A 27,666-nucleotide genomic window follows, 5' to 3' on the forward strand; every position below is an offset into this window, starting at 1 on the left:
TGATGAAAAATTGGGACCGCCTAAATCTTTTTTACTAATAAATTGAATGGTACCACCTTACTCAGCTCGTCATCCTGATGCTGATGGGCTAGATCACCAATAAGCGCCTCGGAAGATCTCAGACTTTTTTTTTTTTTTTTTGAAAACTCCTAACGGAGTTTTACTCCTTCTTGATCAATACTGCAGTCGCCAAATCCTCAAAATGCCAATGCTGCCAAAAGTCCTGCGAAAAGTATACCCCGGTATAGGAACCCTTCACAACAACTCCGATCTGGTGGATCTGAGAGATCTAAATGGTAGAACAACTGCTGCTGCTGCTGATCTGATGGAGCTGTGGGATTGATGTCTGCTGCTGCGGCACGTCTTTGCACACGCGGATCTGGAATAGATGATGTGTGATCCCCTGATAGAAAAGGGAACTATGGTCTAGAGGAGTGTCAGGTGCTACAGATCGCAATATACATAAGGGTTTGACAGTAGTACTCGGCCTAATGTTTTAGGGATCTAACTAAGGAGGATCGACCGTACCCTTAGCCGTACAACCCGACTACCCTATCGTACGGGCGAGTAATCTCTCCGAGTGCTGTTCTCGGTGTATTGTAGCCACAAGACGGCTGAAGGTTTATCTATGGCGAGGTTTCAAGGGAGCCTAGGGGGCTTCCTATATACCCAGAGGGTACGTGGAAGACAGTCTGTGCGCGGTTCTGTCTAATGCGCTACTACTCGAAGGGGTACCCACAGGGGTTACAAGGGAGTCCAACAGACGTGACCACCTCTTGTATTTCCTGCGTGCATGCCTCCCCAAATCCGCAGGTTTATGCGCTCAACGACAGATCCCGTGGTTTAAAGACGCCGGAACACGTCTCTAGCCAAATTTTTTTTTGCTAAAAATTGGAGATCCCACCGAGCCCTGGAAAGTGCTCTGATACCACTTGTTATGCTCTTAACCTGCAAAATGATACCCAATACAGAATATGCGAAGAAAAGATACCCAGAATACAGAATAGCAATGATTTTATTATTCAGAGAGTAATGTTCACTTGCCTCTTCGAGGGGGCAACCTCCAATAGAGCAGAGCTCGATTACAAAATAAGACACAATGCTCCTCGCAGGGAGTCTCTATCCTTTATATATGACTCATACATGCAATATCACGGGCCAATACCGTGGGTTTTATTAATACCATCTATCTAATACTATGGCCCATTTGCAACTAACTGTGGTCCCGTCATTAATTGCGGGTTAACCACTTACAAATATTAATATGGGCTTTATTGACTCTTGACTATGACGTGATCCCATGACATAAATAAGGGGGTTAGGGTGGCACCCTAACAAAAATACATAGTAAAGAAACACACTTTACCTAACTCTACACTAGACCAAGTTATACCTAACTATTTCCTATGTGTGAGAATATCCTAACAAGATGAAGGCATTTATATATGTGTGTGTGTGTGTGTCAAAATTTGAAACTTGCCATTTTTTAATACACCCGTCATTGTGACATTTAAAAAAATTATTAACGAGTCAAAGATTACGTGTTTATTTTGAAATAACTAGTATTTCACGAGTAAAAAAAGGAAAAACGTGCATACGAGTGTTAATTTTAAAGCCTGGTTCCATCTCATAGTCATATTACCATGAAAAACAATACATGCTATACACTCAAATCAATATGAGTACCTTGCATATATTGAAGAAATGTGAAATTGTACATAAAGGAACAATCTCATCGGGATGAGCTCATTATATATATATATATATATATCAAGAGAATTTGTATTGACGAATTTGGGATTGAGTTAATGGGACTTCAACTATACCCTTGGATTTAATATAACTATCTATAAGTTTTGTAAGGTAAGTAAACCTAGTTTTAAATCTAGGGGAGCCTCTATATTGTTTGACAAATATTTACAAGTAGAAATGTCTATTGTTTGATGTACAATGATAAACTATCTCGAAAATTCTTTCATCTAATCATGGATGAAATGGTTTGGAATATGTGATAGTTGAGAGATTTTCAGCATCTCACATACACACACACATATAATCATGGTTATATATACAACCACGGTGAATAGATAACTCATTGGAGTAATATGGCCCAAGGCTATAACACCAAGAATATATCCAACAATGATTAAGCCAGATATACCACAAATTTATGACTTAGCAAAAGTTGAGACTCCACGAAAGTGGAATCTACTTTTTGAGCCTTATTAGGAGCAAAGAGGACCGAAGTATTTGAAATCAAATATATAGCACATTCTATGAAGAGAGTTTGTATTATATAAATGTAGTTTAATAAGACAACATTTTAGTCGGAAAACAATGAAAATTCCTACAAAATTTTGACAAAATCAAGTAAACTTTTTTGGAAATCTAAAATACAATTATCAACTTTCAATACTATAAGAAATTTTAATAGTGATGAATCAATTTCCACCCTAAAAATAATTCCATTTCCAACCCTTTTTAATTAAAAAGAGAATAGATTCGCGTTAAAAATGGGGTCGGTAGACAACGCGCTATACAAATTAATCATCTAAAACATTGAACCACGAGAGGAATTATTGGTCTTGCCTTTCAAATATATTGACAAATAGAGGTTGTATATTGGAGTTGCTCCGTTCACACCACGGTCTCTCCGACAAGCCGGCGATTAGCCCTTCGCTGGGATTGTGCAGGGACAAAATTTTCCCCGCAAGCGCTTGGGAGTCTCTAACAACCCATTTCAACCATTGCGGAGGTCATATATTAGAGGCATCCATCCATCGGAGTCCATACACAAGCGCAGAGAGGTTGAAGAGTCTTGTAAACAGTGGCCCAGATTTTGAATTCGGCGAATTTCGAATTTCATCGCTGAACGCGGTGATTTAAGCCTGCATGTGCAAACGCCATTTGAAAACACTTACTATTAATTATTAAAGGGTAGTTAGGTTCGAGGGCGAATAGCAAGCAGAACTTTATCGAATTTATCCGACTGCTTATCAAATCCGTGGAATTTCGAATTTTGTCCATGAAATTCGGCGAGCGCGGTGACTGATTCTTAGTTGTGGCTAGTGCATGAGAACGCTGATACAACACTGAATTCAATATATTTTTCAGACCTACCCCGAGGGAGATTTTGCAGACCTCCACTACACACAAAGATATCCTCCAAGCTCAAACAAAGATTGCCAAATCATTATTTCAGTTTCTCACAAATTTGTCATCGGATTTTCCAAGTATGATTTCTAACAGCAATACGTTGCCTTCTTACATTAGGGTTTGATTTTGTGGAATGAATCGAATGAAGTTTGAAACATAATTCTTATATTTCATCTCTTCACCAAGATAATTTTTACCGACTTCTTTACTTATCTCTGTAACTGAATGAATATTGAGATTTACAGAGCTAGGGTGTTGGTTATCATCCCCAATTATGTTTTGACTCTATTCAGATGCCATCGATAACTTTAATTTGATATGAAGATTTGCCTCAATCAGAAAATGACATTGTGCTGCGCGATTGTCACATCTTGTTCTGAATTTGCAAACACATCTACTTACATCATTCTGTCCATAGATATTGTTACTTGAATTTGTGATTCATTCTAGAAAACCATTTTGAGCCGATAATATTTGTAAGCAAATCTGGTGAACTAGCATTTTTGGGTTTTGGAAAGGTATATATTGGTGGTCGATATTCATCATTTTACTACCTTTTTCAAAAAATACAAAAAAAATTGCAAATTGAAAATGCAGATTCATGGGAAATTTTGAATATCATAAACTGATGGTGGATCCTTCTTAGAAAAATATATGAAATATAAGAAAATGAAAGACTGAGAAAGTTTCACTGGCAGATTTCTATAATTTACATTTTGAGGCTAATAAATATTTGCCAAGGCTGAGGTAATCGAAAAATATGCTTCCTTGAAATAATCCTGGATCCATTATTTATTTTAAGATTATTGATATGCTTTAGAAGGCACATACTGGATATCTTTGTTGTGAAACGTAAATATGCTACACTGACACATTTATGTTTGCATTGGCAGTTCCAGAAGTTGAGATTGTTTTGGCAAAATGGCTGGACATGGTAGGGAATATTCACAGTACTATTTTCTGAATTTTCTTTTGGTCCTACTAGCTTTTTGCGTGAGTCTTTTCCGAAATTTAGTTATTCTTCCTCACTTTATTCTTGTAACCTGATTTTTCTGTTAGATGAGGCATGCATTTATATTCTAAGAAGGTGGAGTTTGAAAAGTTTGAAGGCATGCAACTGGTGTTAACCCACTGTTAGAATGAGAAATGCTTTATTTCTTGAGACAACAGTTGAAGATTCATCACTAATTCCTTTTTCTTCTGCGCAGGTGACAAACATCGACAGAGCAAGAGACAAAAAGCTTCTAAAAAGGTTTTCCTGCTCTTAGTATTTTACCTTATTGGTGAAAGTTAACAAGTCCCTTTTGCTACTAAAACAATATTTGAATTGGCTTCCCGATTAATGAATGTTCTCCCATCTAAAGGTTCTAATGAGAGTTGCTTTATCTTTTTTTCTTACTCCCAACCTGGTCATCTACATAAATGTTTCAGCATGTATGTTTTTTTTTGTCTTTTACTTACATGTAACCATAGTTTTAAAAACCAGAACTAGGTTTGAATCGGCCACCTATCTAACCAGGATTTAAACTGTAACTGGATCAAACTGGATCGAACAGGATTCAATGAACTGGACATGAAAAAAAGATATAAAATAATTAATTTTTAATGAATTTTCTTTTAAAGATTTCAAACCATGTTTCCAAACCATTAGAGACAAAATATGCAAAGTTTTCTCATCTATATACCATGTAAGGGCAAATATATCAAAATGGCATAGAGTGCAATACATATCAACAACAAAATACATAATCAATGAGGCTCTAAGTGGCCTTTAGAGTCCAAATGCTACAAGTTATTGGGCAATGGCCTACTGCAAAATTCAAATCACTGATCAACATGATCACCCATCATACTCATCATTGATTCACCACTACTAGAAATAGGATCATCAACAAGAGCTACATCGATATCATCTAGCTCAAAGTCTTAAGACTTGGATTGCTCAAACTAGAAATTGAAAAAGTTTAACATGCCTAACCAATGATTTGGTTTGAGTGAAGGGTTCATCTTCTCAACCTTATAATACGGTATAAAAAGCTTAGCATGCCTAAGCAATTATTTTGCTTTGAGTGAAGGGTACATTTTTGTTAAGGCCATGGTAGAGGAGTTCAACAATCAATACCACCAACATCAATGAAGTTCAACAATCAATACCATCGACATCAAAGTACATAAATGGTTTCATGCTCTTGGTCAAGTGGCAATCCCATACCCTCAAACATGACAAAATCAAATGGAAACATTGCAATCCCCCCAAACGTGAAATCTTGAAAACTATTAAGTCTGCTGGATTTTGAGTGAGATTTACAATTCTAGTTTCTCCATATGAAATCCAATGAGGTTGGAAGTTGGAACCATTGTTTTAAAAATTGGTTGAGCTAACTTTGACTTGGCCGAGCCAGACCGAGCCAATGTTTGGCCGGGTCGGCTCAGTGGCCGAAACAGAATGACTGGCCTGGTTGTTACCAAGCTAGCCGAGCCAGTCATCGACTCGGCCGGCTCGGTAATAACTCGGCCGACTCGGTAACAACCTGGTCGGCTTGGCTCTTTGAAAAAGATCTTGAAGCACATTTGTCAAAAGTTGTTCTGCCTCCTACATATCAACGGTTGGGTTGTTGTTTATTGCATATTTATAGCCCTAAAGTAATCTATCACTGTGAGAAAGTTTTGAAAATTACAAGGCCGAAGTATGGTTATCCTAATGGCATTAATTGGAAAACTGAAACAATGCATTGAGGCATACAATGTTTTTTTAAAAAGGCAAACGTTCAGGCAGTGGACTAATAGATACATATTTACCTCTGATTGTTCTGGAGCTTGACCATAATTAAGTCAAGGGTTTTGAGACTTCATTAGGGGCAAATTTCTTGAAATCATCTCTAGCAGTCCAGGTAGAAGCATGAGACATGCCGTCTTGTAGCAAAGGCACAAATTTGAAGACATCTGTTGATCAGTTCATTGGCTTATCATTTGGGAAACTATGATTGGTTGCAGAGAATTGGTATTATTGTTGTTGTAGTCTAGTGATTGTCCTTGGGCTGAGGCGGAAAAGAATCTTGACATTGGTGGCTAAGTATGAACTTTGTATTGGACAGTTCACTGGGTGCCATTTTGATATAATGGATATATTCATGAGCCTACTTTGATCATATTTTGTCTTCTCTCTATATTCTAAGCTTTGTGTTTGGAAACATGAATGAAAATCTTTAAAATTATGTTTTTTTATAAAAAAATAAATATTTAATGTATTTTTTACAACGACTGAGTCATTGAAATCAAACCGGCCGAGTTGATACCAAGTCGGAGTCGGAGTCAGAGTCGACCCTCCGCCGTTTTTGAATCGGAGTCGGAGTTTTAAAACATTGGTTGGAACCACTCTCAAGCATTCGAAGTCAATTCATTGTAATGTTAAAAATTTAAGTGAAAGGATGAAAATGAAAGATAAATGAAATGTCACTTTTACTTTAAGAATTTAACATCATTGTTGATTGCCAACATTGCTGGTTGGGTTAGGTTTTTTGTTTAGGTTTGGGGTTTAGGAGTAGGAGGGTAGGTTTTATGGCCAAGAGGGGCTGTTTTGAAAGGAAAACAACCTCGGGTTTCCTCTATAACCACTTGAAAAACCGCCTTCGGTGGTCCTAGCCTCCCCCACAAATTTGAGATTTAATCGGATTGGTCAGGGTTGGAACTGGTCGGTTTGGGCCAGTTTGTACTGATTAGTTATCAAACTAGCTACTTTGGTACCTAACTAATACCAACCGACCCTCCAATCGGTTTTTTCTGCCGGTTTGTTAGCTGGGCCTATTTGATCAAATGGTTTAACCAATTTTCTTTTCCAATCGGCTAGTTTTTAAAACTATGCATGTAACCAGGCACCCCACCCTCCAACCTGTAAGCAAGGGTAAGATAATCCTCATGGCTCATAGCCTCAACAACAATTGGCTCATGAAGAGTGGGAAAAGTTGACAAGCTGGATTTGAACATGAGTGGTGAGGGTAACATTTCTTTTCGCGCACCATTTGAGCTAGACTCATTTGATATTTCTGCATGGATGTTATGATCAAGTATTCTCCATTTTCATGATTTGTATTGCTAACAATGGAAAATTTATTTGAGCTTATAGAGGATAGGAAACTCAACAAACAACCTTGGAAATCAATGTCTATAGGTGGAGCTTCAGCTTATAACCTTTCCATAATACATTTTTTCTCCGAATATCCTCATGTTTATGCCATTTCATTCATCTAGAACAATAATTGGGCCAAAAACATATTCTCATTCAAAGATACCATTCCCTTTTCCATGAATAATCATATATGCCAAACATGTTCTCAATACCAATAATATTGCTATAATTCCAATAATGATCCTTACCGTGCAATGACTTGCTATGGATATCACATGCTTGTATCACTGAAGTTTGTGCTTATCTGATGAATAGTGACCCTCTATATGCCCTTGCCACCCACAATCTGTGACCTTAGGTGTAGTCTATCCATACTCATTTGCATGCATCCAATGCCTGTTGAGAATTCAATAGGTCTATGATTACGATTAATTCTCTTTACTTGATAACTGCTTGTGGTTCCTTTTTACATATTAACTTTGTTCCTTATTATTATATGTGTGAAGCATCAAACAACTACCAAAACAAAAAGCACAATGACACAGTATATAGGCTGCAAGCTAGGGAAAAACCTCTCCTCTTGAGAGGAAAACCCTTAAATCTATTCTCTTCCTTATAGCTTCTTCAATTGACGAATTCCAAGACCTTAAGACTGAGACTAATACCCTCCAAGACCAAGACCAACCTCTTTGAGTGATGTGCCAACTTTGATCTAGTCAAATTCAGTCAAAGTCTCTTCCAGTAGCACCTTCTCGACCTTCTGTTGCAAGATTTTCAGCATCTTAGATCTAAAATTTCAGCCCCCAGAAATAGCTTTTGCCACACCTGGGAACTTCGATCTTCTTCTAGAGCCCTCCTCTGACCTTCACTTGCCTTTCCTTGACTTCTGGAGCTTGAGAGAGACCCTTGATAGCCTTCGCTTGACCTCTTTGCCTCCTTTCCACCAAGATTGAACTTGTAGAAGGATGCCCTAGGTTAGCACATAAACCCTAGTCTTCTCTAGCACGTGTGAGAGAGAAAGATAGCCCAAACACAAAACCTCTTCATCCTTCTTCTCCTTCGTTGCCTCTTCCTTCTTCTTTCTTCGCTAGAATATGATATGAGTGAGTGTCTTCAAGGAGGACGAGTCCTCTTCTATATATAGGCTTCTTCAAGGGTGGACATGGCTCTTCCCTTAAGTCGACTTGCCAGCTGCCAGACTAACTTGGTCTTGGAGGGTATTCCGACACTTGTAAAGACAAATAATTTTCTTCACAAGATACAATGTGCCCAGTGGGGTTCTTCAACTTATGACAATGACTCTTTTGACTTCTTGACCTAGGATAAACCCTAGGAGCACTCAATGGGTGCTTTACCTATAAAATAAAAGACCTTGAGCATGAAACCCATGCTCCAAAAACAATAATAATAATTTTCTTTATTTCATAATCTACAAGAATCAAAAATAAAATTTCATACTTACGAAGACTGAACCTAGTTACATATTTTTTAGCACTCCCTCTTAACTAGGGGGTATTCATAAAAGGTACATGGACATTCTCGATTTGAAGAGATCTCATAAGAAGAGTCAGATTGGTAACCTATCTGTCTTGCATCATATCAATCAACATTGTCACATAATAAGGCTTTGATTAACAACTCTATCTCTACACAAGATCATAGCACAATGCTGGTGAGACAAATGATTTATAGACACCATCATCATTGTCTCTCAAGGTACATACTCCACTCGAGTGTTCACCGAGTATGACCTTCTTTAGACTATTCTTGTCTTAGATAGCTAGTGCTAAAAGAATATTGGTCCATGACTACTCTTATCTTGGATGCCTTACCACATCCTCAAAGAGTATCAGATGCTAGATGGTTATCCAATCCTCCATTTTGTCTTCCCAAGTGAAGATAAGAATGACATGCCTATCTCTCCCTCTCAACTAGGGAGGATATATCAACCAAGCCAAGCTTGTCTCTCAAGTACACAAGCTTCTTTTTAGGAAGAGATTTCGTCAATATGTCAGCTACCTGCTCATCAATGGAGATATATTGTCGCTGCAACACACCATTTTGTACTAGCTCTTGAATATAGTGATACTTGTTGTTTATATGCTTTGTCTTTCCATGAAATACTGGGTCCTTAGACAAACGTATACAACTGGTGTTATCACAAAGTATCACTGTAGGGTCTATTGGTCCTTCGAATAGGTCAGATAGCAACTTCCTCAACCAGACCACTTCTCTGCTTACTTCACAAGCTGCAACATTCTCAGCCACAACTCTATCTCTCCACAAGATCATAGCACAATGCTGGTGAGACAAATGATTTACAGACACCATCATCATTGTCTCTCAAGGTACATACTCCACTCGAGTGTTCATTGAGTATGACCTTCTTTGGACTATTCTTGTCTTGGATAGCTAGTGCTAAAAGAATATCGGTCCATGACTACTCTTATCTTGGATGCCTTACCACATCCTCAAAGAGTATCAAATGCTAGATGGTTACCCAATCCTCCATTTTGTCTTCCCAAGTGAAGATAAGAATGACATGCCTATCTTTCCCTCTCAACTAGGGAGGATATATCAACCAAGCCAAGCTTGTCTCTCAAGTACACAAGCTTCTTTTTAGGAAGAGATTTCGTCAATATGTTAGCTACCTGCTCATCAATGGAGATATATTGTCGCTGCAACACACCATTTTGTACTAGCTCTTGAATATAGTGATACTTGTTTATATGCTTTGTCTTTCCATGAAACACTGGGTCCTCAGACAAACGTATACAACTGGTGTTATCACAAAGTATCACTGTAGGGTCTATTGGTCCTTCGAATAGGTCAGATAGCAACTTCCTTAACCAGATCACTTCTCTACTTACTTCACAAGCTGCAACATTCTCAACCTCAACACTACTCAAGGCAACTGTGTCTTGCTTTATGCTCATCCATGAGATCATAGAGGATACCAAACTAAAACATCCTCTCGTAGTGCTTCTTCCATCCTGCTCACTGCCTCCCCAGTCAGAATTTGTATATCCAATCAGGTGGACATCATTTCTCCTATCATATTTTAGGTAGCAGTGGATAGATCCACGCAGATATCTCAATGTATGTTTTGTTGCTATCCAGTGATCATGCTTTGTCTCCACTTGGAATTGACTGAGAATGTTTACTGCAAAACATATGTCAGGTCAAGTGTTCACCAAGTACATCAATGAGCCAATGAATTGTCTATACTGGAAGGATCCACAGGGCTCGATTTAGAACTCCTTAGTCTCTTCAAGTTTGTGATCATCGAAGTGGTCATATGTTTGCAATCCATCATGTCAAACCTCTTCAACATCTTGATACATACTTTCATTGACCCAAGTAAACCTCATCAGGTCCTTGCCAAATTTCTAGTCCCAAATAGTAATGCATCAGCTCTAGATCCTTCATGTCAAATTCTACTGCTAGTTGCCTCTTACATTCTTCAATTCGACCTTCTACACTTGTCAAGAGAAGATCGTCTACATACAAAAGAATGATTACAGGTTCTCCATCTACAACCTTGATATAAAGATGTTTTTATGAAGCCTATTCTTTGAAGATATGCATCCATTCTAGCATACCATGCCCTTGGTGCTTGCTTGAGACCATATAATGCTTTCTTTAATCTGCAAACATATGCCTTTCTATCTTTAACTTCAAATCCCAAGGGTTGCTCTATATAGACTTTCTCAATTGTGCCATTCAGAAACGCAGTCTTGACATCCATTTGGTGGATGTTCCATCCCATCGATGTTGCTAGAGAGACCAATGAACGAATCATTGTATACCTTGCTGTTGGAGAAAATGTCTCTTCATAATCGATGCCTTCTTGTTGGGAGAAGCCCCTAGCCACAAATCTTGCCTTATACTTATCTATGCTTCCATCTACCACATGTTTGATCTTGTAGATCCACTTGGAAGTTACCACAAATTTGTCTTTGGGCCTAGGTACAATTTCCCAAAGTCCATTCTTCATTATAGATTGATACTCTTCATTCATTGCATCCTTCCATTCCTGATGGTGGATAACTTCTTTGAAAGTGGATGGTTCAACTTCTATTAGCTTTGTCATATATGCAACATACCTACAATATCTCTTGGGTTTCTTGCTTTCTCTAAATGAGCCTTTCGCTGCCCCATGACCTTCTGCATTGAGTAGTGTAGACTTCAACTAATTTGGCCTTTTTCTTGATTCGGGGAGGACCATACGCTGAATGGGTTCACTGGAACCCTCATCTTCATGATGAGATTCTTCTTCTTCCCTGTTAACTTCTTCTTCAAATACTATAAGTTATTCGTCATCAGAGTCCATGGGAAGTTCCTTAGGTTTCTTGAATGCGATACTTTTGTCAAATATGACAGCTCGACTTACTTCTATATGGTGTCCTTCCTTTAAGTAAATTCTATACGCCTTAGAGGAGTTGCTGTAGCCAACAAATATTCCTCTCATGCTTGAAGGATCTAGCTTCTTTCTTTTATCCTTTGGTATATGAATATTTACGGGACACCTACAGATTCAGAGATGATCTACAGTAGGTTTCTTCCTAGTGAATACTTCTTCGGGAGTCCTGTTGTCCAATGACCTATGGGGACTTCGATTTTGAATATATACTGCAGTCTTCATGGCTTCTCCCCACATAAATTTTGGTAGATCTTGATCATGTAACATCGCCTTTACACTTTCTTCAATGGATTGGTTCTTTCGTTCTGCAACTCCATTTTGTTTGGGATTGTATGGGACTATCAACTCCCTCTTAATCCCTGATTCCTTACAGAATGCTATAATCTCCTTGGATGTATACTCTCCTCCATTATCAGATCTTAGTATCTTGATTCTTCTTTCTATAAGGTTCTCCACTTCAGCTTTGAATTCTTGAAATTTTGTAAATACTTCGTCCTTGGTTTTCATTAAGTAAACCTAGGTCTTTCTTGAATGATCATCTATAAATGTGACATAATATAGATGACCTCCAAGAGATTTAGGAGTCATAGGGCCACATACATTAGAGTGAATGAGATCCAAGATTTCTTTTGACCGTGAAGCACTGCTTCCAAATGGTCTCTTGGTATTTTTACCCAATGCACATCCCTTACATACTCCTTCATGGTATTCTTTTAGTTCAGGTATTCCATCTACTATGGAACTTAGAGTTGGGAGGATCTTGAAATGAAGATGACCAAATCTTCTATGCCATAGTTCACATGGGCTAACTTCAATGTGAACCAAGGCTTGAGCTAGAGCAGATATCAACCTGTAAAGTATTCCTTCTTGAATGCCAATTACTCTAGCATTTTCTATGCTTGAGTTTTTACTCCATACAACAACTTTCCCATCAATGAAAGCTACTCTATCACCCTTGTCCTCTAGACTTGAAATGAAAAGTAAGTTTTTATGCAAACTTGGAACAAATAGGATGTTGTTGAGATGAATGTTGCTTCCATTCTCCACCTCTATAGAGGTTGATCGAGTGCCCCTTACGGGATGGATTTTGTTATCTCAAAGTTCCACTGAATAAGAGGATTTTCCCTTTGATAAGGTCTTCAATTGTTTGTGATGACCTATCATGTGTCTAAACTCTAGATGCACCACTATCAATTACCCAAATGCTCTCATCTTGGAATGTGCCAACGAGTGCTGAGTAGAGACCTTCATCCTATTCTTCGATTACTTCCTTCCCTGTAGAGAATAAGAGACTCCATGCTTCCTTAATGTTTTTCTTGAGATAGCTTGCTACCTTTGAACACTTCTTGATGAACTTCTTCAATGTATTGGAGATCTTCATGATGCCCTTAGCCAACCTTACCTTTGATACAATGTTGAGAATTCAATAGGGCAATGATTATGATTAATTCTCTTTACTTGATAACTGCTTGTGGTTCCTTTTTACTTATTAACTTTGTTCCTCATAATTATATGTGTGAAGCATCAAACAACTATGAAAACAAAAAGCACAATGACACAGTATATAGGCTGCGAGCCAGGGCAAAACCTCTCCTCTTGAGAAGAAAACCCTTAAATCTCTTATCTTCCTTATAGATTCTTCAATTGACGAATTCCAAGACCTTAAGATTGAGACCAATACCCTCCAAGACCAAGACCAACATCTTTGAGTGATGTGCCAACTTCGATCTAGTCAAACCCAGTCAAATCTCTTCCAGTAGCACCTTCTCGACCTTCTGCTGCAAGATTTTTGGCCTCCTATTGCAGATCTGAAATTTCAGCCCCCAAAAACTGTTGCTGCCACACGTGGGAACTTCGATCTTCTTCTAGAGCCCTCCTTTGACCTTCGCTTGCCTTTCCTTGACTTCTGGAGCTTGAGAGAGACCCTTGGTAGCCTTCACTTGACCTCTTTACCTCCTTTCCACCAAGATTGAACTTGTAGAAGGATGCCCTAGGTTAGCGCAGAAACCCTAGTCTTCTCTAGCACGTGTGAGAGAGAAAGATAGCCCAAACACAAAACCTCTTTGTCCTTCTTCTCCTTTGCTGCCTCTTCCTTCTTCTTTCTTCGCTAGAATGAGATATGAGTGAGTGTCTTCAAGGAGGACAAGTCCTCTTATATATATAGGCTTCTTCAAGGGTGGATGTGGGAGAGCCCAAGAGCAGGGAGGAGATGGCCTTTGATAGCCTCTTGAAGGCTCTAAATGATTTAACAAAGGGTCATAAGGAAATGTTAGAGGAGATCAAGACGCAGAACCGGGAGAGAAGCACTCCCAGGGGATTTCTATTTGGGGAGACTTTAGGGGCCTCTCAACAATTCGACCATCCTTCACTCGCAACACAACCCCCATCAGCGAGTGGGCCAACTCGTGCTATACTGCCCTCTTTCGTGCCTTTGGCGTAGAATGAACCAACAAGGGTCGAAGATGCTTCACAGATGGGAGAGCACTTTAGAGAATGGCAGTCTATGGGAGCAGACTTCAAAGAAGCACTCTCTTTCAGAGATTTCTGCAAGCTCAAGTAGAATGAGAAGAGCAAGGGCTATGGAGGACAGGGCACGCAGAGCTATGAGTTGCAGAGGACGATAGGGAGGATGTATTTCCCCACATATGATGGCATTGCACAGTGCACTGCTCGGGCTTGGGTTGAGAAGATGGACACTTATTTCCAGCTCAACTGGATGACGGAGCTGGAAGCCATCAAGATGGCCACGCTGCACCTGGAAGGGGAAGCCCACGACTGGTGGTTTCATGGCTTGGCTACCTTGGGGCATGCCAATATGACTTCATATGAGGATTTCACCAAGAAGGTGTTGGAGCATTTTGACCAGAGGGATCCGAAGGCTCACTTCAGGGAGCTAACTCAACTCCACCAAACAGGCAACCCAGAACATTACATATCAGAATTCTTGAGAGTCTCAGTGATGGTGCTGGACCTATCAGATGCTCGGAGGTATACACCTTCATCGAGGGCTTACTCGAGCCCCTGCGTGGACTAGTGAAGTCATGCAGACCTTCCACGCTACAGGAAGCAGTTACATGTGCCAGAAATTTACAGGGAGCCATCACCAAGACACGAGCACCCTTTCCTACACATACCCCCTACTCCTAGAAGGGGAGTGATACTAGACCCCCACCTCAGAGAATCGCCTAGGGAAGGGGGCAGCTGGATGATGAGACACGGAAGGACCTCAGGAGGAGGTTGTGCTTTACTTGTCGGGAGCCTTGGGCACTAGGCCATCGGTGCACAGTTGGCAAAGTCCACCATGTCGAGGTCTTCTCAGAGAATCTCAGAGAATGACCAGGAGGACAAGGTGGAGCAGGAGTGTGGTGTGGGAGATGGTGAGAGTCCAATAGAGAGGGAATCACCACCACCACCTCCATAGGGGGGGCCCTCCTTTACCCCATCCGAGGGAGTCCTTGCTTCTTTATGCGGGTCCCCAAATTTCTGACATTGAGGATCAGATGCACGATACAGGGGCAGCGGGTGTTAGTCTTAGTTGACAGTGGGGCTACCCACAACTTCATAGATGCTTAGTTAGTTCAAAGGAGGGAGCTCACCACCACTGAGTTTGAAGGCTTTTCAGTCTTGGTGCCTGGTGACCGGACCATGCAGTGCACTCGGTATGTGCCCGCTTTGATGGTGGCCATGGGGAACTACTCTATGAAAGACCATTTCTTTGTGGTCGATGTGCCAGACACCAACGTGGTGATGGGTGTCCAGTCGTTGTACTTCCTTGGGCGAGTTACCACTGATTGGAAGAAACTGGAGATGGAGTTCACGACCCAGATGGCAAAATGGTGGTCCTTAGAGGCATGCATTCGTACCCACCACAGACAGTCTCAACGCATAGGATGGAGGCAGATCTGTGACATGGAGACATAGCGTGGACAGTATAGCTGAGGGTTTCAAAGGTTGGGGGACAGGCCCAACCACCACCTCCAGACATACAGGCTCTGCTAGACAGGTACTCAATGGTATTTGGAGATATTCCGCCAGGGCAGTGACCAGACAGGGGATTCAAGCACTCGAGCACACCATCGAGCTGGAGGCTCATGTGAAGGCATTGATTACCACCCGTTTAGGCATCCTAAGGCCTATAAGGATGAGATTGGGCGGACCATCAAAGAACTGTTGGTATTGGGCCACATCAGGCCAAGTTCCAGTCCCTTTGCTTCTTTAGTGGTGCTGGTGAAGAAGAAGGATGGAACCTTGCACATGTGCATTGACTACCGGGCTCTCAACAGGAAGACATTGAAGAACTGGTACCCAATTCTTCGCATCGATGAGTTGATGGATGAGCTTAGAGGAGTCAAGTACTTCTCTAAGATAGATCTATGTTCGGGGTACCATCAGATCAGAGTGAGGGATCAGGATATTCCCAAGACAACCTTTCAATGCCATTATGGGCACTTCGAGTTCCTGGTAATGCCCTTTGGGCTAACCAATGCCCCAGCTACCTTTCAATCTTGTACGAACCACGTGTTCTAGAGGCAGTTGAGGAGGTTTGTATTGGTGTTTTTTGATGACATATTGATATACAACAGAACTTGGGAGGAACATCTCCAACACTTCTATGGGAGGAACAACAGTTCTATGCCAAACTGTCCAAGTGTGAGTTTGGCCTAACCGAGATGCTCTACTAGGGAGATCATTGGCGCAGATGGGGTGAAGGTACATGGGGAGAAAATACGAGCTATCCGTGATTGGCCGGTACCCAGAGATGTGACAACGTTGAGGGGCTTCTTGGGCATCTGCACGTATTACCGGAAGTTCGTCAAGGGGTTTTCGCAGTTAGCAGCTCCCCTCACGGATTTGACTAAGAGAGGGGCTTTCGCATGGATAGATGGGGCACAATCAGCTTTTGACCACCTCAAGGAGGTGATGAGCAGTTGTCCAGTATTGGCACTTTCAGACTTCTCCCAGCCCTTCACCGTGGAGTGTGATGCATCCGGAGAGGGAGTTGGGGCAGTATTATCTCAGGATGGGCACCCCATTGCTTTCGAGAGTCGAAAGCTTTTATCCCACGAGAGGTCATATTTTATATATGACAAGGAGATGTTGGCCATCATGCATGCCTTGGCCAAATTTCGACAATATTTGGTGGGTAACAGGTTCCGGGTGAAGACTGATCACAACAGTCTTCGTCACTTCATGGGGCAGCAGGGCGTCAATGACCAACAACAGAGATGGGTCAACAAGGTGTAGGCCTATGATCTTGACATAGAGTATGTGCGGGGGAAACGCAATGTGGTGGCTGATGCCCTATCCAGGAGACCCGTAGGCCTATCACACATGGGCATTTACCATGATTGGAAGGCCCAGTTGTTGGTTGAGTAGTCGAAGCACAAGAGGGCATGCGAGATTCTGGAGGGTACTCATACATATGAGCGCTATAGGGTGATGGATGAGGTCATCTACTACAGGGGCGCATATTTCTGGTTCCCAACTCATAGTTGAGGGAGAGAGTGCTCGAGGCAGCACATGACTTGCCGTTGTCAGGCATCAGGGCTTCAGGAAAACATACATGGTAGTCAGGGGAAATTTCACATGGAAGCGCCTCAAGGGGGGCGTGTTGAGGCACATATAGGAATGTAGGGCATGTCAGAGGAACAAAGGAGAGCTGATTCATCCGCTGGGTTATTACAACCGCTTCCCATCCCCAAGGGGAAATAGGAGAGTATCTCCATGGACTTCATCATTGGGCTCCCCACAGTATAGGGCAAGGTTTGCATCTATGTAGTAGTCGATCGGTTGACCAAGTATGCCCATTTTTTCGTCATCCCGACCCGGTATTCGGCTTCACAGGTTGCAGAGCTGTTCTTTAGGGAGGTCTTTCGATTACACAAGCTTCCTAGGAACATAGTGAGTGACTGGGACAACAAATTCATGGGAGGATTCTGGCAGGAGCTCTTCAGGTTGGTTGGTACTGAGCTCACCCCTAGCACGAGCTACCACCCCCAGACAGATGGCTAGACTGAGTGAGTTAATTAGTGGCTGGAGGGGTACCTGAGGAACTACATGACTGGGCAGCAGAGGGCTTGGATTCGATGGCTGCACTTGGGCGAGTATTGCTACAACACCACCCATCACATGTCCATCGGTATGACTCCTTTCCGTGCCTTGTATGGTTATGATGCATTATCTTTTGCTGACATTGTTTTTGGAGACAACTGAGCCCCAAAGGCCAAAGACTGGATCCTAGAGAGCCAAGACATCCTCAAGGCTCTCAAGGATAACTTAGTGACAACACAAAATCAGCAGAAGATGTATGCAGATAGGCATCGAACTGAGAGGCATTTTGAGGAGGGGGATTTGGTGTACCTCCAGTTACAGCCATACAAACAGTCCACCTTGAAGCAGAAGGGGGGTTGAGAAGCTACAACCACGTTTTTATGGGCCGTACAGGGTAGTCAGACAAGTTGGCGAGGTGGCCTGTGAGCTGATGCTACCTCCGGGGAGTAGGATTCACAACATATTCCATGTTTCATGCCTCAAAAAGGTGCTGGGACAACAGGTGACAACAACAATTGAGTTACCCCCACTGGATGATGAGGGCCATTTGGTTTTGGAGCCTGAGGCCATTTTGGAGACATGGGAGAGGAAGCTAAGGAGTAGGACCATTAGGGAGTTTTTGGTGCGTTGGAAGAACCTGCCGGATGAGGATGCCACATGGGAAGGTGAGCACATTCTGGAGCACCCAACGTTGAAGTTGCTTGAGGGCAAGCAACATTTGGGAGGGGAGGACTGTCATGCCCCTTCCCAAATGGATTTGTAACAGGTTTTGGTCTCTCCACAATTTTGTATAAAATTTTGATAAGTAAAAGAACCCAAGCAATTTTGACTTAGGGACTTAGGAGAAAGGAAGGCTGGATTAAATTGCTAGTGGAAGGTGGGGGCCACCCACGTGGGAAAATGCATTGGGCACTTGGGCAATTCGAATTGCCTTGGAGGGGAAATCATATGGCTTGTGGAGGGGCCCACATGGGGGAAAAGGAGGCCCACGAAGTTATAAGGAGGAAGAGCTCCTCAATTGAGCATTCATTCATACTTGCACATCGAACTCACTTGTGTTTGCTCGAGCTGCTTAGCCGAGTCAACTGGCTGTTTAGCCACGAGTCTCTCAGGCGGGAGATTCAACCTTACCTTCAGGGGACTACAAGTGCCACCCTAGGAAGGCATTTTCAGATTACCTTGAGGAGCACTGGGGAAGATTTGTGGCCATTCCACTCAGCCCACAGACCAGCAGAGCGTATTTTTGGATCACGCAGAGAGGGGAACATGCAGTTGTGATTGGGGGTTCATCCAGGCAACACTTGCTGGGGAAACTTGGAGAGTTGGAGTACATCAGAAGACCAACCCTTGGGAGGAGTTTTGGAGCAGGAGGTTGCTGCATTTGAGCAGTTCGAATTACAGCCTTGGAGGACTGCGCAGAGGGCCAGACTGGGCTCACGTGGGAGTTGAGGGAGAGAGCTACAACGTTGGGATCAGTTGGGAGAAGGGTGGAAATCCATAGGGGACAACATCTCAGTGATTGGGGCAGATTTGGAGAGCTTTCCCAACACATTTCAGACAGGCCGAGTTTGCCAGCTTGAGGAGGAGGACGTGCTCCTTGGGGGTCGATTTTCAGGGGTCTGAACTAGGCCAAACCCTTCTTGGGTTTTGGTTGAGGATCCGGGAGTTGAAGTTTCATAATTTTCTGAGCAAGGGAAGCAGGGGTTTCAGCACATCCTTTCTAGCAGGCAACATAGTTTCTGGGCAACGTGGATCACTTCTGGAGCAGCAGTTGGGCAACCCTCAGATCATCATTTGCTCACCTGGGTTTTGTCACGCTTGTCCTTGGAGACAAGCCCAGGTGCACCATTCCATTCACTATTGTATTTGCTCCATGAGGATTTAATAAAATGGCTCAGAAGTTCTCTATTTCCAGCGTTTTCATGGGTGTTTATTGATTGCATCTCATTTCTGGATATTGGTTTGTCTGTTTGCTTTGTTTATCATTGAATTTCCTAGTTAGGAACATTACAAAGACAAAAATATTTTCCTTTGCAAGATACAATGTGCCCAGTGGGGCCTTCAACTTATGACAATGACTCTTTTGACTTCTTGACCTAGGACAAACCCTAGAAGCACTCAATGGGTGCTTGACCTATAAAATAAAAGACCTTGAGCATGAAACCCATGCTCCAAAAACAATAATAATAATTTTCTTTTATTTCATAATTTACAAGAATCAAAAATACATTTCATACTTATGAAGACCGAACCTAGTTACACATTTTTCAACAATTCCAACATGATTCCCAGGGACATCAAATATCATGAAATATGTTTTTATATGACTTTTTGAAAAAACAGAAACCTAGACAACAATAGACATACAACATAGACAACAATGAGATAATTACATCATAAAAACTTGGATAAAATATTGGGAAAAGGTGGCTAATATTCAACATCCTCTAGAAAGCACCATTCCAGGGATTTAAACAAAAAAAAAGATAATGTTATCTTATCTGAACTTCTGGTTCCCAAGTGATATCTTTAGCTTTGTAGTGTTTCGACTTTCAAGTAGACTTTAATTACTTGCTTTTGTAAAGTCATAGTTTGTTTGCGAGGATTAGAATTGTGTTGTCTTATTTGAACTTCTAGTTCCCAAGCGATCTCTTTAGCATTGTAGTGTTTTGAGTAGACCTCAGTTACTCATTTCTGTAAAGTCATAGTTTGTTTCACTAGGAGTAGTATTGGTTTTGGTTGGAAATCACCCTCTATTTCTAACTATATCAATGATAGGTTACTTGCATGAGTGGGATCTTGGAATTACTTTTGATTCAATGTAATGTGAAATACACAATGAATCTTAAGTTGATGGTAAGGTGAGTTTATGTGCAGCTAGCGAAATCTCTTTTGTGATCATAAAAGGAATGAAAAATCTTAGTGCTAGCTTGGGATTCTGACCTAATTGAAGTGAACTTCTTGATATTCACACTCTTAGGAAGACATGCTTTCCCAATTGGAATTCCTGGTTTGACTTTTGAGCATTTACATAACTCTTCTACATGTTCTTAGCCACCTTTAAATTGTAAGAATGTGTCTAATGTTTGTCTAGTGGCTATTTACCATCGGACATCTTGTCATTATGATAAGGCATTTTGTGAATGCAATGATAAATTGTTAGACCATTGGGTATATTATTCTTCATTAACTCGCTAATTTATAACGTGAGATTATACCAATGTTGCACAAAGTGGGAGTGTTTTTGAGAAGCAAAGCGTTGAAAGTGTCATTTTCCAAAAATCCTCGAAAGCAAAACATCCCGGAAGCATATATATATGTATGTACTATGTATGTATGTATGTATGTATGTTATATTGCATTTATATTAAAAAAAACATTGAGAATGCCAAATTAATTGCAGAATATATGAAAACATGCATATTTGTACATAAATCAAGATAACAATGGCATCTGTAGTACATTAATGATTAATTATTCGAGCATCAACCATATAGAATCTAGATTCTATCAACTTATTAAATGAAATAGGTTATCTAGCAACTGTCAACAATAACATGACCAATTAGTTATGTTTAGAAATTAGGCAATCGACACACCGAAATATGAAGGCCAGAAGGCCCAAAACAATAAATTGAGCTAGTTGCTAAACTCCTCTCTACAAAAGAAGTGTTCACAAATTGCGAAAGCACCCATGTTGCGAAATGTTGTAGTTGTGGGGTAGCACTGCCATGCATGTTCCATCACTCCTTCACAGTGCTCCATCATTGCTGATATCAGGATCCTCATCACTAGTATCATCCTTCTTTCTTCTCCTCTTGTCTAGCCTTTGTTTTTATCTCGTTTCTCCAAGAACATCAGTTGACATCGCCTAATTTCGATCAAACTGCCTAGTCCAAGCCTTAAAATATGGTAGAAAGAACTTAACATGCTTGATCAATGATTTTGGTTTGAGTGAAGTGTACATTTTTGCTAAGGGCATGGCAAAGCAGTTCAACAATCAATACCACCAACATTGGAGTACATATAGGGTTTGGTGCTTTTGATTAAATGCCAATCACATACCCTCATACGTGAAAGAATCCATTGAAATGCCCTAATCCCATTGATCTTGAAATCCAAAAAATTGTCAAGTCTACTGAATTTTGAATGGCCAATGAAATTCTATTTTCTTCTTATGAAGTCCGATGAGGTTGGAACCACTCTCAAACATCCTAAAACCATTATGGTAATGTTAAAAATTTAAGTGAAATTTTATGGGAGCATCTAGGAAGCATCTAGGCCCTAGGGAGTGTCCAAGATGCGTGACACAAGTGTGTATAGGAGCGTGGTTTGGCATGTGGAAGTTCCAAATTTCTAGGAAGAACACAAATCGAGGCCACACATGGTTTCCTTTTCTGGAAGCATGGTGCCAGGGGTGCTTCAACAGCAGTTCAGTATGATGTGTGGTTTCGTGGTTCGGTGTGAGTGGCGGGACGGTTCCTGCAACAGTGGGTTATACCATGTTCATCATGGGATATGATTTCGTATTTCTCTAACCTATATAATAGTGGTGAAGGAGACTTAATTTACCAGCAATTCCTTGCCACCATTGAGCGCATCAATCATGATATTGATCAAGAAAATGTAAATTAAAGTTTTAGTTGATAGCTCAATGCTGCTGCAAATCATTAAACGTGGGTGATAACCCTGTAGCCACCGAAGATTTCCACAAAGAAGAGTGGTTTCCTCTCACGTAAGTGCACCAATATTATATTCAATCTACTCCATTCAAAGGCCATGACCTTACAGGACATCAAACTACCAATTAATTTATCTCCTTGAGCCACCACCATTGGCATAAAAGTGCTTTACATGAAGAGTTGAATATATTAATTGAAGACTGAAGTATCAAAATACTCTTTTTGTAACAAAATGGGACAAGGAAAGTTATAGGTTGGAAAAATAAAAATATATTTACAAGAAATTGGAACTTCTCTGGGGGTCCTGCTGGATGGAATTTGGCACGGTGCTCTATTTGGAGTTGGCTGAATCAGGGGTACTATATCTTTGAGTATCCCAGGTTTTAGGCTTGTAGGTTGACTAACCAAGGGATTTTCTTTGAAGGGAACTTTGGGGCTTTGAATCCAGGGTTTTGAAAGATTGGAGAGAGTTAGCTAATAAGAAGGCCTTTTGGTCTTTTGATAAACCAACTATCAAAGACATTATGGGCTTGCTTTCTCCAGAGGATCAATACACATTGAATATAGATATGCAAGGTCCTTGTTGGGGAGGTTGGGGATTGGGTGATTTGGGCAACCAATTTAGTATGATACCAAGAAAATTTAGTCTCTTCCACATTGGAAGCATGTTTTATGTCGTGTTGAATTCTAGATGGACATTTTATGAACCCGAGGCTAGGTGGATCCATTGGTTGCACAGTGTTTGGTCACTTTGACTCAACTACAAGTTCCAAGTTTTTGTGGTTATTTGTTTACTAGGGACTGCTCTCCAAAGCCCGCCTTGCCTAAAAGTGGCTTGAAAGATGGGCTGTGCCTGTGTTGCAGCAGCTCAAAGACCTTGAAGCACATTTTATGGTAGTGCAAGTTTGCTAGACCTTGCTGGAGATATGCTCAAGTCAGACTTTCAGTACTTCTTCAGGGAGAACTTCATTGGCACGCACCTTTTTCTTGATGACTTTAGGCTCCTTGATATTGTCTCGTTTCATGGGCACTGGGGAGACTGGGACTGTCTTTGGATAAGAACTTTACTTACAATCTGGAAGTTAGTATGCAACTATGTTTTCTTTGATGAGGTCAGTTCAATCAAAGCTTTTTGTCAGTGTTGGCGAGAAGAGGTATGCATACAATTGTCTGCCAAAGGCATCTCCTCATTAAGGATGCCAGAGAGTTAGATGCTTCAGCCTTTTCTGAGTTTAATGCTGCCCATTAGGAAGAGGATATGAGAATTACCATTTTATACACCCTTCCATTATGGTTTTCTTTCTTCAGCTATAGTGTAAATTTCTCTTGTTAATATAAGATATATTATTCAGAAGAAAAATTGACTTGGGTTATTTTTCTAGAGTTTTTGGTCAATTTATTTCACTGGTTAGCATTTTCAGAAACACGAGATTATCACAAATTATCAACAAATTTATCACAAATTTATGAAAATTCCAACTTGTTTTGATACATATATGTGTGTATGGGTGTATTAGGGTTATCTGGGTACCATTAGGGTTTTTGGTTCAGAGATATTTCAAGGTAATAACAGCATGCATGGACAAATGTCAGTCTACTTCATGGTTTATTTTCCTGGAACTGGATCTCAATTTGCAGTAAGACATTTTAAAATTTAGATTATGCGTGCTGTGGTTTGGCCCATTTGTCACACTATTGTTTTCGTAAGTTCTAAAATGCATGCAATGTGCAGGCTATAACTTATTTAATTTTTAAACCACATATACTTGTTCTTTACCTGAAATTTATTGAATGAGTATCTTCCAGCTAAGAATGATTATTAGTAACAATTTTCTGTTGAACTGGTTTCTGCACAGGAGGAGCAACTTGCAGATGAAGACATAGACTATGTAGAGGAATATGAAGAAGATTACCAAGATGGTAATGTGTGTTTTGATTTATCCTATCATTTATACAGGATCAGAGGTATGATATAAATATTTGCTATTTGTAGATTCACACAAGGGTCACTAATTTGAGGAATTTAACAGGTGAGGGTGACGGGCTACAAAAGAGAGATTTTTCAAAGCTGGAACTGAAACCTGATCATTTTAACAGACCACTATGGGTCTGCTCTGATGGACGGATATTTCTGGAGACTTTTTCTGCACTTTATAAACAAGCATATGACTTCCTAATTGCTATTGCTGAACCTGTTTGTAGGTAATTTAGGATACTATTGCTATAGCATATGTAATTTAGAACCATTTTTCTTTAGATAATTTTCTTCAGTTTTGTTCAGTTACTGCATAGGTAATTCAATTGTTTCATGCAGGCCAGAATCTATGCATGAGTACAATTTGACACCTCATTCATTGTATGCTGCTGTTTCTGTGGGGCTTGAAACTGAAACAATTATTGCTGTACTAAACAAGTTATCAAAGACAAAACTTCCCAAAGAGATCATTGATTTCATTAATGGATCAACAGCAAATTATGGAAAAGTCAAGCTTGTGTTGAAAAAGAATCGCTATTTTGTGGAGTCCCCATATCCAGAGGTCATGAGCATTCCTTCAATGTTTTTTATGATTCTGGTCTATCTGTTTTTAGTTCCATAACATAAGGGCCTTAAAACTGCTAGTACTTAGCATCCTTTATGTGCAGGTTCTGAAGACCTTGCTTAAGGATGCTGTAATTGCTCGGTCAAGAATACATTCATCTGAGGTATTATACAACCTAATTATTGATGTTACCTTTATGTTCATATACGTCCTTGTCTGGAGCTAGAAACATGTAAACAAATGCTTTCTATTTGTGGTCACATTAGTTTCTGAAATACGAGTGATGAGAGAGATTGGTGTGAAAATGTGTCTAAGTTGGGTGTGTGGGATTTTTGTTTTGTTTTGGTTGACTAATATAATGTTCTGAAGAAATTCCTAATTGCATAAATTTTTGCTTAGTGTGGGATTTTACCAAATACTTTTGCTGAATTTCAGAAGTGAAACTCCTTTTAAAAGGACCATCATGTTTTGTAGCCATAGTCAAAGCCAACCTAATTAACTCTATCCAAATTGGTGTACTTGTTAACTTAACTAGTAGATATGCAGTGTGCTCATGCTTCTGTGATATTTATTGAAAATAAATGAAATCAGATAAATTGTAATTTTTGAGCATACCTTGCCATCTGCTTGAAAGTTAAATCTGAGTGCATCATGATCTATTTTTCATATGATGAGGGCACCTTGCTTTTCTTGGACTAGTTCATGCATATCTCTTTTTTCTATCTTCTTCTAGGTGTTGAAGTTTCTAAGTCTATTTAGTTAGAAACTCTCTATGCACTTTATCTGATTTATTCCTACCTACTTGTTATTTTACTTAACAAGTTATTTACAATGTAAATACTGAAAATAAACACTAGTGCATGCTCAACATATTACAGATCAACAACTAAAGGAAACAGAAACAATCACACCATATGACACCTTTATTTTTGGACCAATGTCCCCGGAAAAACCCAATGTGGGAAAACCGGTGTAGCTATCTGAGGGTTTTCTTATTAAGCAATATCAGAGTACAATCTGGATGTCGAAACTGGCCTACCCAATAGAGAATTTCCTTGGCAGTAATACCTCTCAGTTTGAGACAAATCTCCTGATTGAAACCCCGGATAATTGTTTTGGCAGCTCCTCAGCACCAATTTGCCCCAGAAACCCCATCGTCAGCCTCTCTCTGGACTGCGTCAGCCCCTCTCTGCCCAGCGCTGGCCCTGCGTCACCCTGGATGGGTCTTGTTATCACCCCAAGAAACTCTCCTAGGTTGTATCTCAGAGATGCTCGAGAACATTACAAACTCAACAAAATGTTGGAAATGGATGAATGGAAGGAATGATGCATATTCAAACCAGATAACCACTTTTACTATGCTTAACTCTAGACATGTGTGAACACCCCCAGACTACAAGGCTTTAGACCACCAATTACTCACAGTTTGAGGATTGGGTGAACATGGATAATACTGACCACACCAACAGATGCATAAGACCATGTGATGGCCGGCTGCAACCAGTAAAGAGGTCTGCAAATCTATTTCCTAATGCACAGACAGGATGACAGCTCTCTGGCGCTAAGTAAACAGAACCCTGCATAACACATTCAATGATACATTCTAGACTTCAACACAGAGGTGGGATGACAGCCCCTCTAATGCTAAATATCAAGAGCACATGAACAAATGCATAACAAACACAGCTTAGAACATAATAGAAGTGGAAAGTGAGCAACTAACAACAAAAGAAGCTTGTATTAGCTGAAAATGAAGACCAGATGCTGCAAGTATCAAAGTAGTTACAGTTTCCAGAAGTTTAACCTTACATCAAAACAACAACCATCAACCCTGATTACATTTGTTTTCTGGGTATATACAGAGTTTGATTACAAAAATGCTTTGCTATTCTATGCGTGGAGGGTCATAATTGGCCACCAACCACTTTAACTATCTAATATGGGTCTCTGCTGCAAACTGCTTGCTTTAATGAACGAATTCGATCTTTTCTGTTGTTCGGCGGTCTTTCTCTGAGCAGGTGGCGTGTAATATGAATGAAACTCCATAACTGATAAATGCGTTTATCTGTTCGAGGCTGACCTTTTCGTTCTCGGTCATACTGCTCTTGAATGCAGTGGTTGAGGAGTTACTGCGCCGAATACATGAATGCAGGCCACCTTCGTCCTTAAAGAGTCTGGAATGGCTATGGTCGAGGACAGTGTGGACGAACTGAGGGGGAAGATCGGCCATTGGATTGCGCAAATCAAAGGCGGGAATTAGTCGGCGGAGGATATCGGGCAGAAGTGGGAGCGGGCGGTCGTGAGCCATTGGATCTAGACGCGGCGGATCCGACGGTCATCGGGCGGGAAAGATGTGTGGGGGGTTAAAGCGTGTGGAAGGCGGTTTTGGTGGCGGGCAGTATTCCCCACACCGCTTTCGAAGGATGGTGGTAATCGTACGTGGGCGCGCGATACCATTCAACACGCGACACGTGGCGGATGGGACATGGTGAAAACCACGTTGTTCGCGAGTTAACGCGTGGTTAAGTTATGGCAGCGGGGGAAGCGATCGCCGTCTGATCGCGACAGAGATGATCGGACGGTGGGAGACAGGCAGGTAGGTTATTTGCGGCAGGGACCGTTGGATCAGAACGATCAACCACTGCGACCAAAGGACGACGATGGGTTGCGGAAGCGCGGGGTCATGTG

At 40.9% G+C, this 27,666-nt stretch overlaps 1 protein-coding gene across 2 annotated transcripts in view; it reads left to right on the forward strand.

Moving 5' to 3' along the window:
* The first annotated feature begins 2,576 nt into the window (after positions 1-2,576).
* The window catches only part of LOC149234573 (general transcription and DNA repair factor IIH helicase/translocase subunit XPB1-like), a 217,791-nt gene continuing 192,701 nt past the window's right edge, over positions 2,577-27,666 (forward strand). Inside the window, exons 1-7 of one of the 2 annotated variants that reach the window (XM_089371870.1) lie at positions 2,577-3,233; positions 4,050-4,090; positions 4,365-4,408; positions 24,295-24,358; positions 24,469-24,640; positions 24,753-24,975; positions 25,082-25,141. In XM_089371870.1, coding sequence (XP_089227996.1) covers positions 4,078-4,090; positions 4,365-4,408; positions 24,295-24,358; positions 24,469-24,640; positions 24,753-24,975; positions 25,082-25,141 — 576 coding nt within the window. In that variant the 5' untranslated portion in view covers positions 2,577-3,233; positions 4,050-4,077. The remainder of the gene's footprint in view (positions 3,234-4,049; positions 4,091-4,364; positions 4,409-24,294; positions 24,359-24,468; positions 24,641-24,752; positions 24,976-25,081; positions 25,142-27,666) is intronic. The other variant, XM_089371869.1, reaches the window with a different exon arrangement.

The sequence above is a fragment of the Pinus tabuliformis genome, chromosome 8 (assembly GCF_031772625.1).
Source record: "Pinus tabuliformis cultivar Carrire ecotype Pingquan chromosome 8, CPIR1, whole genome shotgun sequence".
In the NCBI taxonomy this organism is placed as follows: domain Eukaryota; kingdom Viridiplantae; phylum Streptophyta; class Pinopsida; order Pinales; family Pinaceae; genus Pinus; species Pinus tabuliformis.